The sequence below is a fragment of the Rousettus aegyptiacus genome, unplaced genomic scaffold (genome assembly GCF_014176215.1).
Source record: "Rousettus aegyptiacus isolate mRouAeg1 unplaced genomic scaffold, mRouAeg1.p scaffold_m13_p_3, whole genome shotgun sequence".
In the NCBI taxonomy this organism is placed as follows: Eukaryota; Metazoa; Chordata; class Mammalia; order Chiroptera; family Pteropodidae; genus Rousettus; species Rousettus aegyptiacus.
The window spans coordinates 153,489,992-153,504,698 of NW_023416306.1; the positions used below are offsets into that span (position 1 = coordinate 153,489,992).

At 44.7% G+C, this 14,707-nt stretch overlaps 1 protein-coding gene across 3 annotated transcripts in view; it reads left to right on the forward strand.

Annotated features, from left to right (window-relative positions):
- The window catches only part of FLVCR2 (FLVCR heme transporter 2), a 49,213-nt gene that overhangs the window by 12,101 nt on the left and 22,405 nt on the right, over positions 1-14,707 (forward strand). For 2 of the 3 annotated variants that reach the window (XM_016122561.2, XM_016122562.2), the window contains exon 2: positions 12,073-12,214. In XM_016122561.2, coding sequence (XP_015978047.2) covers positions 12,073-12,214 — 142 coding nt within the window. Of the gene's footprint in view, positions 1-9,030; positions 9,190-12,072; positions 12,215-14,707 lie in introns of all 3 variants that reach the window. The other variant, XM_036238723.1, reaches the window with a different exon arrangement.

Genomic DNA, 14,707 nt, shown 5'->3' on the forward strand with positions numbered 1-14,707 from the left:
CTACTCAGAACTGTAGGATAGCCATGAGTCATGTCAAAGTAGGGCCATTCCAATGAGCTGTTTGTTGAGGTGCTGGCTGCCCCTTGAGCAATCTGTGCTTCCTCAGACCTTTGTCTTGGGCTTCCTCTTTGGTGCTGGACATCTTTGTGGAGCCACTCAGTGAGCCAACTCAAGGACCGTTTCTTCTCTACTGAGGATCTAGGCAGGAGCATACAGCTCTCTCCCACCTTCCCTGCCTAGGACCCACAAGGAAGCCAGCAGCTGAGAAAGGTTTCTTGATTTCTCTCCTTGGGGCTGTGGAGGTCAATTGTTTTTAAGTGTGGTCCATTAACCTTCAGCACCAGAACCACCTGGGATGTTTGTTAAAAACACAGGTTCCTGGGCACCAGGGCAGACCCAAGGAATTGGCCTTTCTGGGGTGGGGCTCAGGAACCTGTGGTTTTGGTTCTACACCAGGGGTTCTGATGCCACTGAAGTCCGAGAACTCCAGAGTGGGAACCATGGCACCTGAACTTGGCTCTGGGGGCAGTTGTGTCTGGGGCCTCCAGCAGGACACCTGCCTACTTTGGGCATCAGCTTCTCTGTAACAAGAACGCCTGCCTCACAGGTTACCACCAAAATTAAATGAGGGAGTGTGTAAATGAAAGCTCCTAGAACCAAATGAGCCCTCCACAAACATTTACTGCATCCTTATCTATCTTCTCCTTCCCAACCAAACTCAGGTACTAAGCTACTTTCTTTAATCTCAGCTGCTATCTCTAGAATTGTTTGCTGATGGATCCTCCTCCTCGGTGTCATACCCTGGAACTTAAGCAGACCCACCTGTTCACTCTCTCTGCTGGTGAGTTAGGTTGAGGCCAGGTCACAGCCCTTCTACATAGAGGTCTCAGCACACATGCCAGAAGAGGTAACGCCTGGCACACGGCAGGGACTGAGAACAGTCAGATGGAAGGATGGATGACTGGTGTTCTGGTTTTACACTTTATCTCTGGGGCGTTATTGTCTCATGGCTGAAGGAAGATTCCAGAGCATTTTCTGCGATTGCCATTTAATCACATGTCCCTATTACTTCATAGGGGTAGGGGTGGGGAGAAATGCAGCTGACCTGACCCTCTTGCTAATCTTTCTCACCTTTTATTGATAACTGGTTGCCCTGAGAAAACCCCCTCCACTTACTTCCTCAATTCCTGAAGCCTTAGGAGCCAGTTCTCAGGGAGAGCAGCAGGTAGTGGGGCCCTTCCCACTGTGGGGCTGGCTGAGCTGGTAATGTCTGGGCTCCCTGGTGCTCTGGAGGTACTTCCTGTCCTCCAGCCCTTCACCAGCTTCCCAAGTATCACTGTCCTAGTCACCAAGAGACAGTCTCGGTCTCTGGCCTGCTGTTTGACCTTGGGACGGGCATCTCAACAACCCTTTGCTTTATCTGTGGAGACAGGATGGTCCTCCTTGCTAACATTTGGTTCTCAGAAGGCCGCTGTGGGGAGAAAGGAAGTTGTATTCTCAGGGCCCGGATCACTGGCTGGAGGTTTGTTTAGGGACTTACAGAGACAATGGTTGACATTTTCTTTTCTCCTTGGACTGCCTTCTGACTTACTATCCAGAAAGAACTTTGATAAAAGGTGCAGAGTAAATATATAATCCATTTAATGATGAACCAAACACATTCCTCAGTTATATAATGAACCCTCTTGCAAATGATTCTGTTGAGGTAAGAATGTCCAGATCTGTAGAGAATTTTTTATGAGTTTATTTGAGCCAAACTGATGACGTGCCGGGAAGCAAGATCTTAAATGCTGCAGAGAGTGACAATCTTGCATTTCCTTTTATACATTTGGAATTAGCGAGGGGACGAAAGGAAAATTCTGTGAAGGCTGGAGAAAGCAAGGTGCGGAAATCTCTATGACTGCATTACAGGATAGTTAACAAGATTATATGCTCCCTTTGAGGGTGGTTACCTCTGAGGTGACTGAAAAAGAGGATTGCTCTGGCATTTCAAAGGTGTGTTAACACAAGAACAACGGATAGGGCTGGCTTAAGACAAAGATAAACTTTTTTATAGGCCTGGGCATGACTACTCACCCTAACCTGCCCAGTTACAAATTTGTGATCAGATCATTCTGTGAGTTACCTTCGGTCAGATTTATTACAGAGCCCCTACTTCACCCACAATCCCCTCAGATCCTGGGTCATCCTGTGTCTCAGACCATGTAGGGACATGTAGCTGCTCTGTGCCTTGTCATGGCTCAGCAAGGTTCTGTGGGAAGAGAGCAGGGCTAGGAATGGGGACATCAGGAATCCAGATGTTTACGTCACCACCAATTAATTCTGTGATTTCAGCAAGTTGCTTCAACTCAGTTGTGGAATGGAGAGAACAGCATGCCCCTGTTTAGTGTAACCGGAGGGGAACTGAGTCTGGGGCTCCCATTGCCTGTGCCGCTCAGCCAGTAGACCGACACAGGACCTGGGCTATTTAGAGTAAACATTTACTGTCAGAGCACCGGTGGTCTGAGACGGCAGCAGGTGAACACCTTCAAAAACTGCCTTGCCTTCTCAGTCCGGCTTAGGGTATTTAAGGGAAAATCTGGGCATTATTTCAGAGGCTGCGTGATGGTTCCGGGGGATCGGGGGGGGGGAGGTGTCTGTTGTGCTTCACAGGGCTGTTCCTCTGACAACGTGGTCCTCCGGTGGCGTTAGCAACCCAGGAACAAAGATGGGAGTAGTCTAGAAAGAATGCTAGACCAGAAGGATTGTGATCAGTCAGCACTAAGGGCATTAATCATAAGTTTCAGGGCAACTTTCTATGGCAGGGAGCGTTTCAATCTCTGGGTCAAGCCGCAGGGGACAATCTATTGTTAAGCTATAGGATAAGGAAAGGTGAGGCCAGGGACGCTATGAGGCCTCTATGGCGGGGATCACAGCAGGGGCCCTTCTTCATTGGGGCTCTCGTGCTTCATCTGTACCTGGGCATCCTGCTAGTAACTCACTGGGTAAGGTTTTGAGGCTCAGATTATACACGGGTTGTGCTATGCCCTGAAAGCTAGAATATTGTGCAGATATTAGCTTTTGAGTACCCTTAAAAAAACTCTGGACTTGCCCCCATGACCCTCAGAGAATAAAAGGGCTTCCCTGTACACAAATCATGTTCTGTCTGTCTCATGGAGTGCAGCTTTGGAGTGCACTTGGATTAGGGACCACACCCTCTGTCTACATGGCTCGGCTTTCTTACCTTTATAGTTAGCTCTTTGTTTCAGAATGAGCTCTGGCCACTCTGGTTTTAAGAGCCTCTCTCAGAGCTTCTGGGTTCCGGACTGCCCTGACTGCTTTGGTCCTTTTGAGCTGAACCATCCTGTAGCTCTAGGAGTCTTGCAAAGCATCCCGATTCCTTTCAATTCCTAGAAGAGCCTTTTGCCAGGGGTTGGCACAAAGCAGCTTGTCAGTCTATATGTGCCTAGGATGGCCCCTCTCTTCACGTAGGAAAATGGAGGTGATGGCAGAGCATAGAACTGATTCAGCCCCCACCATTAGGAGATAGGGCCTGGGAGTGAGAAGTGTTCTCTCAAGGGCCTGGTGGTCCTGGCCTTACCACGCAAGTGGCAGTGACCAACAGTAACAAAGGGAGCTGGTGGGGCTTTGCCAGTCCTTGTGTAGATGTTGCGTTTTCTCTCTGCAGAGAGAAAGGCTACCCCGTTACCTGCCCCAGGAATGACTAGCCCTGAATTCTCATGCCACTCCACAAAATCCGTGATGTTTACTAGGGTACCCCCACCCTAGGCCAAATCTCTGTCCTTTGCAATTAACCTTTAAAGGCCCTTGACCATCTAGTCGTTGTCTTTCTTTGAGCTACTTGCCCTGGATTACATCTCCTCCAACCAGCCTCCCTGTGTCTTCACTGTTGACAGCAGGTGATGTGACAACTGTGAGTCCATGAACGAAGGCTGCCATCCCCTTGGCCTGCCTATCTCGTGATCCAGCCTTCGATCAGTAGCCACACCCTCCACTGATAGGCTCAGCCCTCTTACCTTTACAGTCAGTTCTTGGGAGGCTGTTTTTTTGTTTGTTTGTTTGTTTGTTTGTTTTTTGAGACAATGTGCCATGACCTTTATTTGTTTATTGAACAAATATTTATTGAGCATGTATTCTGTGCCAGTCAATGTTCTGAGCTCTGAGGATGTAACGGTGAAGGGGAAAGAAAAGGTCCCTGAGTTCATGTCTAGAGAAGAGAGATTAGACTGTAAGGCAGTCATTTATAGAGGGACTAATGATAGAAATGTCAGGCCAAAGAAGAAGGGAGGTGACTTTGGAGCAGGACATTGGGAGATATTTTTGTGTAACTCCCTAAATTATAAGGCCAGATCCGATGGTGCTGCTTTCTTGGGGTGGTGTTAGGTATGGGTGGCTAATAGTTTTCCCGGTGCAAAGTTTAGATTTCTTTTTCTTTCCTCATTTCTCTGAAATCACAAGGCCGGGTTAGTTAACTTATGAAACTGGCGTCTTAAGAAAAAGCTACATGGGGCCCACCCTGTCTGTTTTTGGAGACACACCATAAACTAAGAGGAACTGGATCTGGCTCCTGGAAGCTTATAAAGCAACAGCTCTTCCAGCTGCCCATGAGTAATTGCCTGGGTCTGAGTTCCACTTCTGAAAATTGGAAGGGGAGGGTTGTTACCGAGAAAGTCCAACCAGACTTGCAAGAAAATTTGGGAAGTTAGAAACATTTATTGTCACATGAACTACTTTTAGGAATGACAACATATTGACATTGCGGAAAAGGGAGACAATGCTTCTTCTGCTTTGGGCTGCTTTACCATCATCTGTCTAAAGTTAGGGAGTGGTAAAGTTGAGTAGGGCACTAGGATCTGTTTGTCGGCTGCTCTAGGCTGGTGTCTGGGACAGAGTCCGTGGGAAGCAGCAAAGTATTTAAATAGGTCTTTGCATGTTGCCTGCTTTAAAAATGGAAAGCTTGGAGAACTTCCTCTTTCCCGGCTGAGTCATTGGGGAGGTTCTTTGAGCCTGTGGTCATTGGCCGCCAGCACTGACAGAAGAGGGACCTTTGAGTGGTGAAGCCAGCAGTGACTTGGGTTCTCGGTGAAAGGGGAGGCAGAGGAGGGTTCACATCTGTTCTCATGTGAACCTAGTTACCCTTTGCAGATGTCACCATGAGGACAAGTTCAAAAGGAGCCTTTACCCTTAAAAGGAGTAGTGTCTACAACAGGAGCCTCCTGAGTCGATGATTGAAAGTAGGCACAAGTTTGAGGCTCAGCTAAAAAATGAATAAAGCCCTTCATCAGAATTTCTTTTCGTTCTTATTGAAAAAAAAAAAATTCCCTGTAGAACTCAGATCCCTCCCCTAAATGTAGCATCTTCTCTGTTTACAGCCTAGGGTACCTCTGCTCTTCAGCTACCTTGCACTCCCCAAAGATGAGGAGGAGACCCAGCACCAAGGCTGTAGGTCAAGACCGAGGTATATTAGATAGCTTATAAACTTGGCTATGTGAGCTTTGTTTTGCATCCATTGTCTCCTACCTTAATTTTTAGTATGGTGCTTAATATCAGTAGGTGTTCAATAAACATTGAGTATAGGTTTGAGGGTGAGAAGTTGATCAGCCTGTATTCCAATGGCCTCTATGTCTGATCTTGGGGAGCCCCGAATTTGAGGTCTTCCCTGTGTCATTCCACCTTGCAACCGCTTTCTTTTGATGGTAAACTCATAATACAGCAAGCTGCTACTGTGCCCAACTTGTTTGCTGCAGAGGAGACTGGAAATACTTGAGTTAAGTTTGAGCTTCTGAGGGTCATCTCTTTATTCAGAAGACATTTCCCAAGTGTCATGTCTGTCCTTGGCATCGTGTTGGGCACTATGTGGGGGGATGTCACACAAGGAGATGTTAGCCATTGTCCTCGAGGTGCTAACAATCTAGTTGGAGGGACAACACCCTACTTGGAAAAAGCCCACACTTAGCATTATGTAAGAACAATAAATCCCATTGTATGTAACTGAGTGGTAAGCAAGAACATATTATGGCTGGAGACACCTCTCACTATTGCTTCCTCCAACAAGTCGACATAGGGGAGGCGCTTGAATTACAGATTTGAGTGTATAAGATGGGAGGACTTGTCAAGTCTTTGAAGGCAGTGACTTCTATGACATTTACCCTGTTCAAGGGATTTGGAGTCAGACAGCATGGGCTTGAATCTCGGTTTTGTCATTAGAAACTGGGTGACCTTGGGCAAATTACAGATGTTTTCTCATCTATAAAAACCAAACCAGAAATAATGATGTGAACTTTAGGGGGTTGTTATGAGGGATTAAATGAAATAGCTTGTGAAAAATCGTTTAGCACTCTAACACAAAGTAGGTGCTCATTATGTATTAGTTTTCTTCCTTCTAGTTTGGATAAAGACTGAGCGTTTAGCCTAATGGCTAAGAGTACAGATTCTAGTACAGGTGGCCTGAGCTTAAAGTCTAGCCTTATCATTTACTATTATATGAGTTTGGACAAGTTACTTAAATGACAGTTTCCTTAATTTTTAAAATAGGGATTAAAAGACTATGTATATATATAGTGCTTAATAGTGCTTAGGAAGGTGCCTATGGCATGGTGGGCACAAAGTATTAGCTGTTGTTAGTATTCTTACCTTCTCTAGGAATCAATCATTTGGAATTGTGAAAGATACTTAATTTCAGTAGCTGCTGCTTCCTGTATTTTCCTAACCCCTTTCCCCGCTCCAGTCCCAAAGGACTGAGGAAATCCAAGAGTGTCAAGGTAGTATAAGCCACCAGCATAACCACAGATTTGAAGACGAATTCTGTGCCTGAAGAGGGAGCCCTAAGTTCTTAGAGACCGAAGCTTAGCCTTTTAAATCCATAAACCCCTTTCATGAGTCATTTCCTCCCAAATCAATGGGATTGTTTTTGTTCCTAAAGGTCTGCTACCTCCTTAATCCTGAGTTGGCCTTTTCAAAAGAAGCCAAGGGCCTGGATTTGGAGATTTCAAAAATACTGTCATATGAGTGGGCTTCGCATGCGCATTATTGCTTGCTGTGACGTTTGTCTAAGAGCTGCCTGGTGTTCCTACGTGCCTGGGGGCTTGTTTTCATAATTAAACTATTGTTCAGCTTCAGTGCTTCAGTGCCCTGGCAGTCGCCTTGTTCTCCTTGCTTCTTTCTGGGGTATCCACAGACTCCGCCCCAGGACCACCTGCTTGAGCCTCCTCCACAGGTCCAAAAGTGGCTTTCCTGCAGAGTGCTGTCACTCTGACCTAGTCCTTTACATTCGGAATCCGGGAGCCTCTGTGCATCGTTTTGCCCAGATTAGTTACTCACTGCAGGTGCAAGCAAATGTCTAACTGATACCAAAGAAAGAGAGAGAGAGAGAGGTATGTACAGGATGAGAACGATGTGTCGGAGTGTGTAAGCATGCCTCAATCAATGACACTGTCTTTGTGGTGTTTAAGGGCCCACACCAGGACACACTAGGGGTGGGCGGTGAGTGCTGAAGACACTTACGAGTATTGTACATGATCCCCCACATGGCCGTGGTCCTGGGAGATGAAGCTTCATTGGTGGCCTCCCTGCCGGTGGCTGTGCTGTTCATGCCTGAGACACCAGTGTTAGGTCATGCAGTCCCAGCAGCATGCGGGCATCTTTTTGTATGGAATGGCAATTAGGCATACCATATTTTTAAGCACATTTTAGTACCCATAAATTCTGTATGGGCTTAAATGACCCTCTATATGCTAACATTTTCCTACATTTGACTATGTAGCTTAATCTTTCCTCAGCTGTGGTTCTCTGTGAACTTTAGCTTCAGATTGATCTTTAGTAAGACCATCGCTCATATACATAGAGGTGTGTAGATACACACATGTAACTAATCACTCATCTTATAAAAATGCCCTTGAGGGGAATGACATCACGCTGTGTGCCTTAAGATTGCTTATATGGGTTGATGGGATTTAAGTGTGTGGAAATCCTAATCGAACCCCAATTTTTCTTTTATGTGGTTCTGATTTTAAAAGGAACCTAAACTATGATTTTTAAAATGGCAAATTTTCTCTGAGAGCCTTGTCTAGATTTAAATTTCCAAGGCAACTCTTTCTGTGGGTCTGGGCTCGAGGTTTACCTGGAAGTATTGTTTTTCTGACATGCCAGTTAACTGCAGCCCTTTCATTCAACACCGATTTATTGAGTAAGCCCCTATTCTGTTTACCAAGCACCAGACTAGTATCAGAAAAATAACTGAAAACCAAAGGATCAGAGGAGTTTAGGGCAAGGAGATCACACCTAGCTAGAATAATCGAGGAAAACCAGGGAAACAACTGACTTTGAGATGGGCTTTGAAAGATCAAAAGAGGGAGAACTTTCTCAGCAAGGAAACTGCCTGGATAGAGGTAGAGACTAGATAATGACAATGTTGGAACCGTAAATCATCCAACCCGGCTGGAGTACCGTGGATATACAGTAGCAGAGATGGGACTGGAAAGGTCACTTAAAGCTAGGTGAAGAAAGGCAAGAACAGCAGGCTGAGGTGTTTGGATTTTCGTCCTCCCTCTGTGCAGCACTGAGGACCGTGCACTTGAATACATTATGCAGGGGAGTAGAGGAGAGATTGCCGTTGCATGAAGGGGAGGGGGCAGATTCAAAGTGGGCTTCCAAGAAAGGTTTGGGAAGGCCTGGGACAGGGTGGATTGATGTAAGAGGGCGGAGTCAGGGGTAACTGAGAACTGAGAAAGAGCATAGAGGAGCAGCCTGGGAAGGAAGAGGAAAAGAACTAGAGGAGGGTGGATTGCGTGACTACTGTAAGTTAACCAAGCGTGTCTTGTGAGTCCCGGTGGCTTCTCCCCTCCTTCCTGTCCCCATGGCTGTGGGAGAGTGCCTGGGGGGAAGAGGCAGGCTTGCAGATGGGTAGCGAGTGCCGCCTCGGTGTAAAGCATTCTGCTGAACAACAGTCCATTCAAACAAACTCATTTGGTCCTCAGGATGACCCTGTGAGCTGGATAGTGTAACTAATATCATCTTCTTTTTATGGATTAGGAAACAATGAGGTGGATGAACATGTGCCAAGGTTAGACATCTAGTAGCTGCGAGAGCTGGGATTTGAACTCAGGTCATTCTGATCCTAAAGCCTGAGCCCTCAACCACTGTATCAGAGTGATGATGTCTCCGAGGAATGTCGAGGTGGAAGGAAGAAAGGTGAGGGGTTCGTTTTAAAATGAACAACATGGGTGTGAGCTCTCGAGGAGGTCCTAGGGAGACCAAGTTTGAAATAAGCCTTCAAGCTGAGGGACTCTACTGCAGGAAAGCTGCTGACCCAGTAAGGGGACATTTTTGGCCCTTGGTGCCAGGGAGCCAGTTCCTAGGAGCCCTGAGATCTGAGAGAGCATTCCCGACTCTGATCTTGCTTAGGGGAAAAGAATGAGGCAACAGGGGCTGAGTGCGGGCTTGCCTTTCTCTAAATAGCAGAAATGCCTCGGGAAGGAATGGGCAGAGGAGGAATGAGTTTGGGTGCGTGAGAACCTATTTGCTGAGGTGGTTGCCTCCTACCAAGAAGTCAGGGTTCACCTTGCCAATGGCCTGGATCAGGAGATAAGGTGCCTGGGGTCTTAGCAAAAGGCTCAGATGGGGACCAATGTTTCTATCCCTTTTCCATTAGGACCAAAGCCTTCACCATGGTGTTGACGTAGAGATCACTTTCTTTTGTGGAAGTCCCAGGGTCCTCCCTTGATAGTCTAGGAGTATTCGTGACCAGGCAACACTTTGGGGGGACAGCTTTTTGCCACAGTTCTGATTCAGACATGACTCCAGGCTTCATCACGTACCTATTGTGGATGGAGATGAGGACAGTGGCTCTGTGGCTCTCAGAGCTGATAGAACACATGTTGTTTGTGTAATGGGTTAAATGTGAGAATTCTTATCCAGATGCGGTCATGTGGTTTTCTGGGTTCACTTTTGCTCTGCTAAATGCATGGGCCAAGTGATGCATTAAACAAAGTATGGCTTCTTCCTATTACTCAAAGCCCTCAGGCAGCACAGATGTGTTTTTACTTGTGATATTTGCTCTGAAAGTGCTCATGACCACTGATATTGCAGCAGTGTTTAGATATCACTCTTTGAGTTTGCAGAAAGCACAAAAATAAAATAGAAAATGAAAATTGAGTGTCCCAGTCTGCTTCTCCATCTTTATTTCTCGAGGCAAAAGTTTACTGGTGATTAGGTGATCCTATGTCAGGGTCCTTTTGTGAATGAAAGAATCACAGAGCCTTGGATAGTGTCTGATAACTTCCCTCATTCTTACAAAAGGGACCCTTCAGGATTCCATTTAACTTTGATCTCCAACTCCCAGACCCTTAGGAGGCCGGATAAGACCTGCAGTGGGCCCAGGTTCCCAGCTCTGAAGTCTACATTTACCCCTCTGTCTGCGGCTGGTTTTTATCTTCAAAGTCTTGAAGATCTGCTGTTAAGAAACCGTACTCAACTCTGACAAATCAGTGTGACCAAGGATCAGATAAAGCTCTAAGTACATAAAATATCTTCTCTTCTGGAGAAGCCTGCTCACTTATGCTTTTCTCAAGGTTCTTAGCCCAGGAGGGCACTGCTATGCCCAATGCAGGAGGTGCTGGCCTGAGAAGCCAAGAGATCTCTTTTCTCATCTGAACTCTGCTGGAACTTTATATGACCCTTCACAAGTCATTTAATCTCTAGAGCTTAACCTCACTTAGCCTCCATGTGGCCCTCTAATAATCAAGTTGTAATAGAGAATGACAAAGGAACTTTTAAACCATAACATTCTATAATTTCAACACACAAATATCACCATTTTTATTATCTTTTCTCTCTGTTTTAAATTCCCCCACCGTTCCTGCTAGATTATAAAGCTCCTTGGAGGCAGGACCCTGGCCATATACATCTTGGTATCTCCTACAATGTCAAGCAGAATATTTTTGACATAGTAGATGCTTTAAAGATGTTTGATTTATTGATTTTATATTGGCATACATTGGAAGAACCCTACACTGAGCCTACTGATGATGACTTCAGTGAATATTTCAGAGCTGAGAATCCCTAGTGTCCACCCTGAGTGGCTATAATTGACAGGCTGGAAAACCAATCACTATGGTCAGCAGATTGGCAGCTGACAAATGGTGTTGTAGTGCGGACTGAAAGCAAATCGCTTCTCTACCTGCATTTTCTTTCATGTACAATAATGGAAAAGTGGGACCTTAAGACAAAGGACTTACTTATCTGCCTTCATTCTTTGAATTTGAAGCTTGCCTGAGTTCTCAGACTGTTTTTTAATTTCTGCTTTGGTGTTACATGTGGCAGAGGGGGTTTGGGAATTTTGTCACAGCTTGTCATTACTGATTCAAGGCATTTCTGACCTCAGAAATACCCAAGTCACATTATCTGTCAGGTCACTTGAGTTTGAACTCTAAGGCAGGTATGAGATGTTTTAATTTGCACGTGTGTGTGTGTGTGTGTGTGTGTGTAGCCAGTGTGCATGTGCCCGTGTCCTGTGTTTCTAAATGTATGCAGCTGCATATGACTTCACACTACTGATGCTTTGTCAATTGCTAAGTTATTTACACAATGAACTTGAGCTTTCATGTTTGTAAATGTGGCAATAACTTTAGGCTTCCATATCTTCCTGAATGCAAATTCTTGGGGTTATAGGTGTAAAAATTTCCCCCAGCTGATCTCTGAGCTACCAGTTAACAGATTTGGTGAAACCAAGAGGTTAAGTGGCACAGGAAAAAGTCAACATTGTTTTACTCTACCATAGATGGGAGGAGTATAGGAGCCATTGCTCATTAGTTTGCAGCCAGAGAAGACCCGGCCTGCATCGAGAGCCCCAACTATGATTTTTTTCAATAGGTATCGATGGTGAGGGTGGTCAGGGGTATGTGTGGGTTAAGTTATCAATCAAAAGAAAGTTCTCTCTGGTGTCCTGAGGGAGGAAACAGTCCCTGTTTGGGCTTTAAGAAAGACTGGGATTATGTTTCTTATTAGGAGTCTCTTCAAACGTGTGCTGTCACCTCTCGGCCATTGGTGACTGTGATGACTTTCTGTCTTCTATAGCTTGGAATTGCAATTGGGTTCTTGGTCCCTCCTGTTTTGGTGCCCAATACCAATGACCAGGACAAGCTTGCCTACCATATCAGTATCATGTTCTACATAATAGGAGGTGTGGCCACTCTGCTTTTCATCCTTGTCATCATCGGTAAGTTCCTTAGCAGACTGCTGGGGGGTGGGGAGACAGGAAAGTTCTGCTGGCTTTGATGGAGCCCTTGAACATGGCCTTAGAATACTGTGGACATTTACATAAACTGGAAGCCAGGCTTCTAATGGTCTTCAAATGCTTTAGCTTGAGCCCTAGCCCCCAGCATAGTGCTAGCTTGTCTAGTGTGCTTTGTTAGCAGCTCAGTAAAAGGTTTGTTTGTAATTAAACAGTTCCCCAATATGACTTCACTAGAATTAATGGGCAGGCTGATGATCCCTTTGAAGAAACTCCATGAGCACTTATAATATCACGGGCATTGTGCTATGCATGCCTGATCTCGTGTAATCAACAACCTTGTGAGTGAAGGTACCATTATCAGTCCCATTTAACAAAGAGGAAGACAAGACTTAGGGAAATTAAAAAAATTATTCAAGGTTAAATAGCTAGTAAGTGCTAGAGATTAAATTTAAGCCTAAACTTACCTAATGCCATACTATAAATTTATGGAATAAAACAAAACAGAATTAACTCACAAACACTAATAACGCCATAGATTCACCTGAGAATACCTGGGTACCACATTTTTTAATGCTTTAAAATTATATGCTCATTATGGAAAAATTAGAAAATATAAAAAAGCATAAAGAAAAGGATGACTGCTAATTTAGCCTTGTGTGAGTTAATCCCAACCACCAACCTTAAATAGCTACTGTTAATTTTATGTGCATGCACATTTAATAATTGAGATATTTGGTTAATATAATTTTAAAAAATTCTTATATAAGTTTTGGGTGTACAACATTCTAATTCAACATCTGTATACACTTTAAAGTGATTACCACCATAAATCTAACTACCATTCATTACCATAGAGTTGATGGATAATATAATTTTATATCCTCTTTTATCATGAGTGACAGTACATTGGGCTGTGATAAATTCAGAAACAGCAGAGTAGAGGTTTTCATTTTCAGTTAGTCACCTGTCTAAAGGTTAACCAGTTTTCTTCCTAATATCTGAAAGTTCCATTCACGTGTTAAAGGTTTCATTCCTTCCTTCCGGCCTCACCTCCAGAGTCAAACAGTTTTATAACTGTGTACCTCATTCAACTGTTTTCACTGTGTCATTCCATCTCGGGGTCCAAGCTGAGAACAGGCTGCCCAATGGCTTCTAAAAGCCGGCAGGATGTCTTGCACAGTGTATCTGGTGTTCCTGGAAAGGCGAGAAGCTGTCGAGCTATGGATGAGAGCAGGGAGAACAATCCAGCCAGGGACCCTCCTACTTAGCCAGACTTTGTTTCAAACTGTAATGTGCCCAGCTCCAAATTCTTGGGTTGTGTCAGCTGAAGTCCTTTTTCTTTGTAGTTGAAATCCTGGAGCTAGGACATTTCTATATTTTAGTATTTAATTATCAAGCACAGATAGTAGTTCATTGAGTAAAGAACTGAAAAATCTTATCTGAATTCTGGTTTGTGGTTGCCACATCCTTGAGCAAGAACCTGCTGTTGCGGAGGTAAATAGCCACTTGCTTTACTTTCTTTCCTCTGATAGAAGGGAAGGTGAATAGTCAAGACAATGGGTGAGAGGTTCCCAACAGCAGGAAGTTATCCAGGAGGAGATTACCCCGGATTACTTCTGCAGCAGAAAGAAGCAGAGCTCTGAAGTCAGGGCTGAAGGGTTTTTGGTGGTAGGGGGAGGAAAGGAGGGACGACTTTGATCTTTAGCACATTAAATTTCATTTCCAGAACTTCTAAATGGAGCAAGAATGTTCTCCTGCGGTGTGGGGGAGGCCACATGGTGCTTGCTTTAGATCCAATTGGGGACTAGTTTAGTCAAAAGAACTGGTTAATCTGATCTTCACCCTAGATAACTGAATAGCATCAGTGCAGTTCAATTGATTTTACCAGTTGTATTGAAAATCAAATATAAAATGAATAGTTTTCCCACTGTCCCTCCCTAGCTCTTCATATCAGAATAGCCACTCCTATGGTAGAATATGTAAACACTCTTGTCCCTTTGTGAGGCAGATATCTGGTTTAGACTTGGAGAAACTAGGACTGGACTCCTATTTTTCCATTAGAAGAAGTCCTTTCATTTACTCAGGGAATGTTTATTGACTGCCATGTGCCGTGTGCTAAGCATGGACAATACAATCCCTTTCCCTTTGGGAGGAGATCTGATGCTCGGGTGTTAACTGGGCTCCCTAATCTCAAAGCCTCAGCTCTCACTTCCTGTCTACCATGTGTTACTATTGTGTTTTTTCAGTGTTCTGTGGTATGTTGTTGCTGGTTATAATGGGACTCTTTGGTCCTTGAACACTACCTAGGATTGCAACTGTCCAGAGGCCATTAAGAAAAAGTAATCAATAGACCATTCATTCAGCCAACCACAGACAGTGGAAAGCAGCTTCAAGAGAGGAACCTGTAAAGGATTTAACTGAAGAATTACTATTTTCTTTTGAATATTAGGAAATGGTGATGGAGCCAGCTATTGT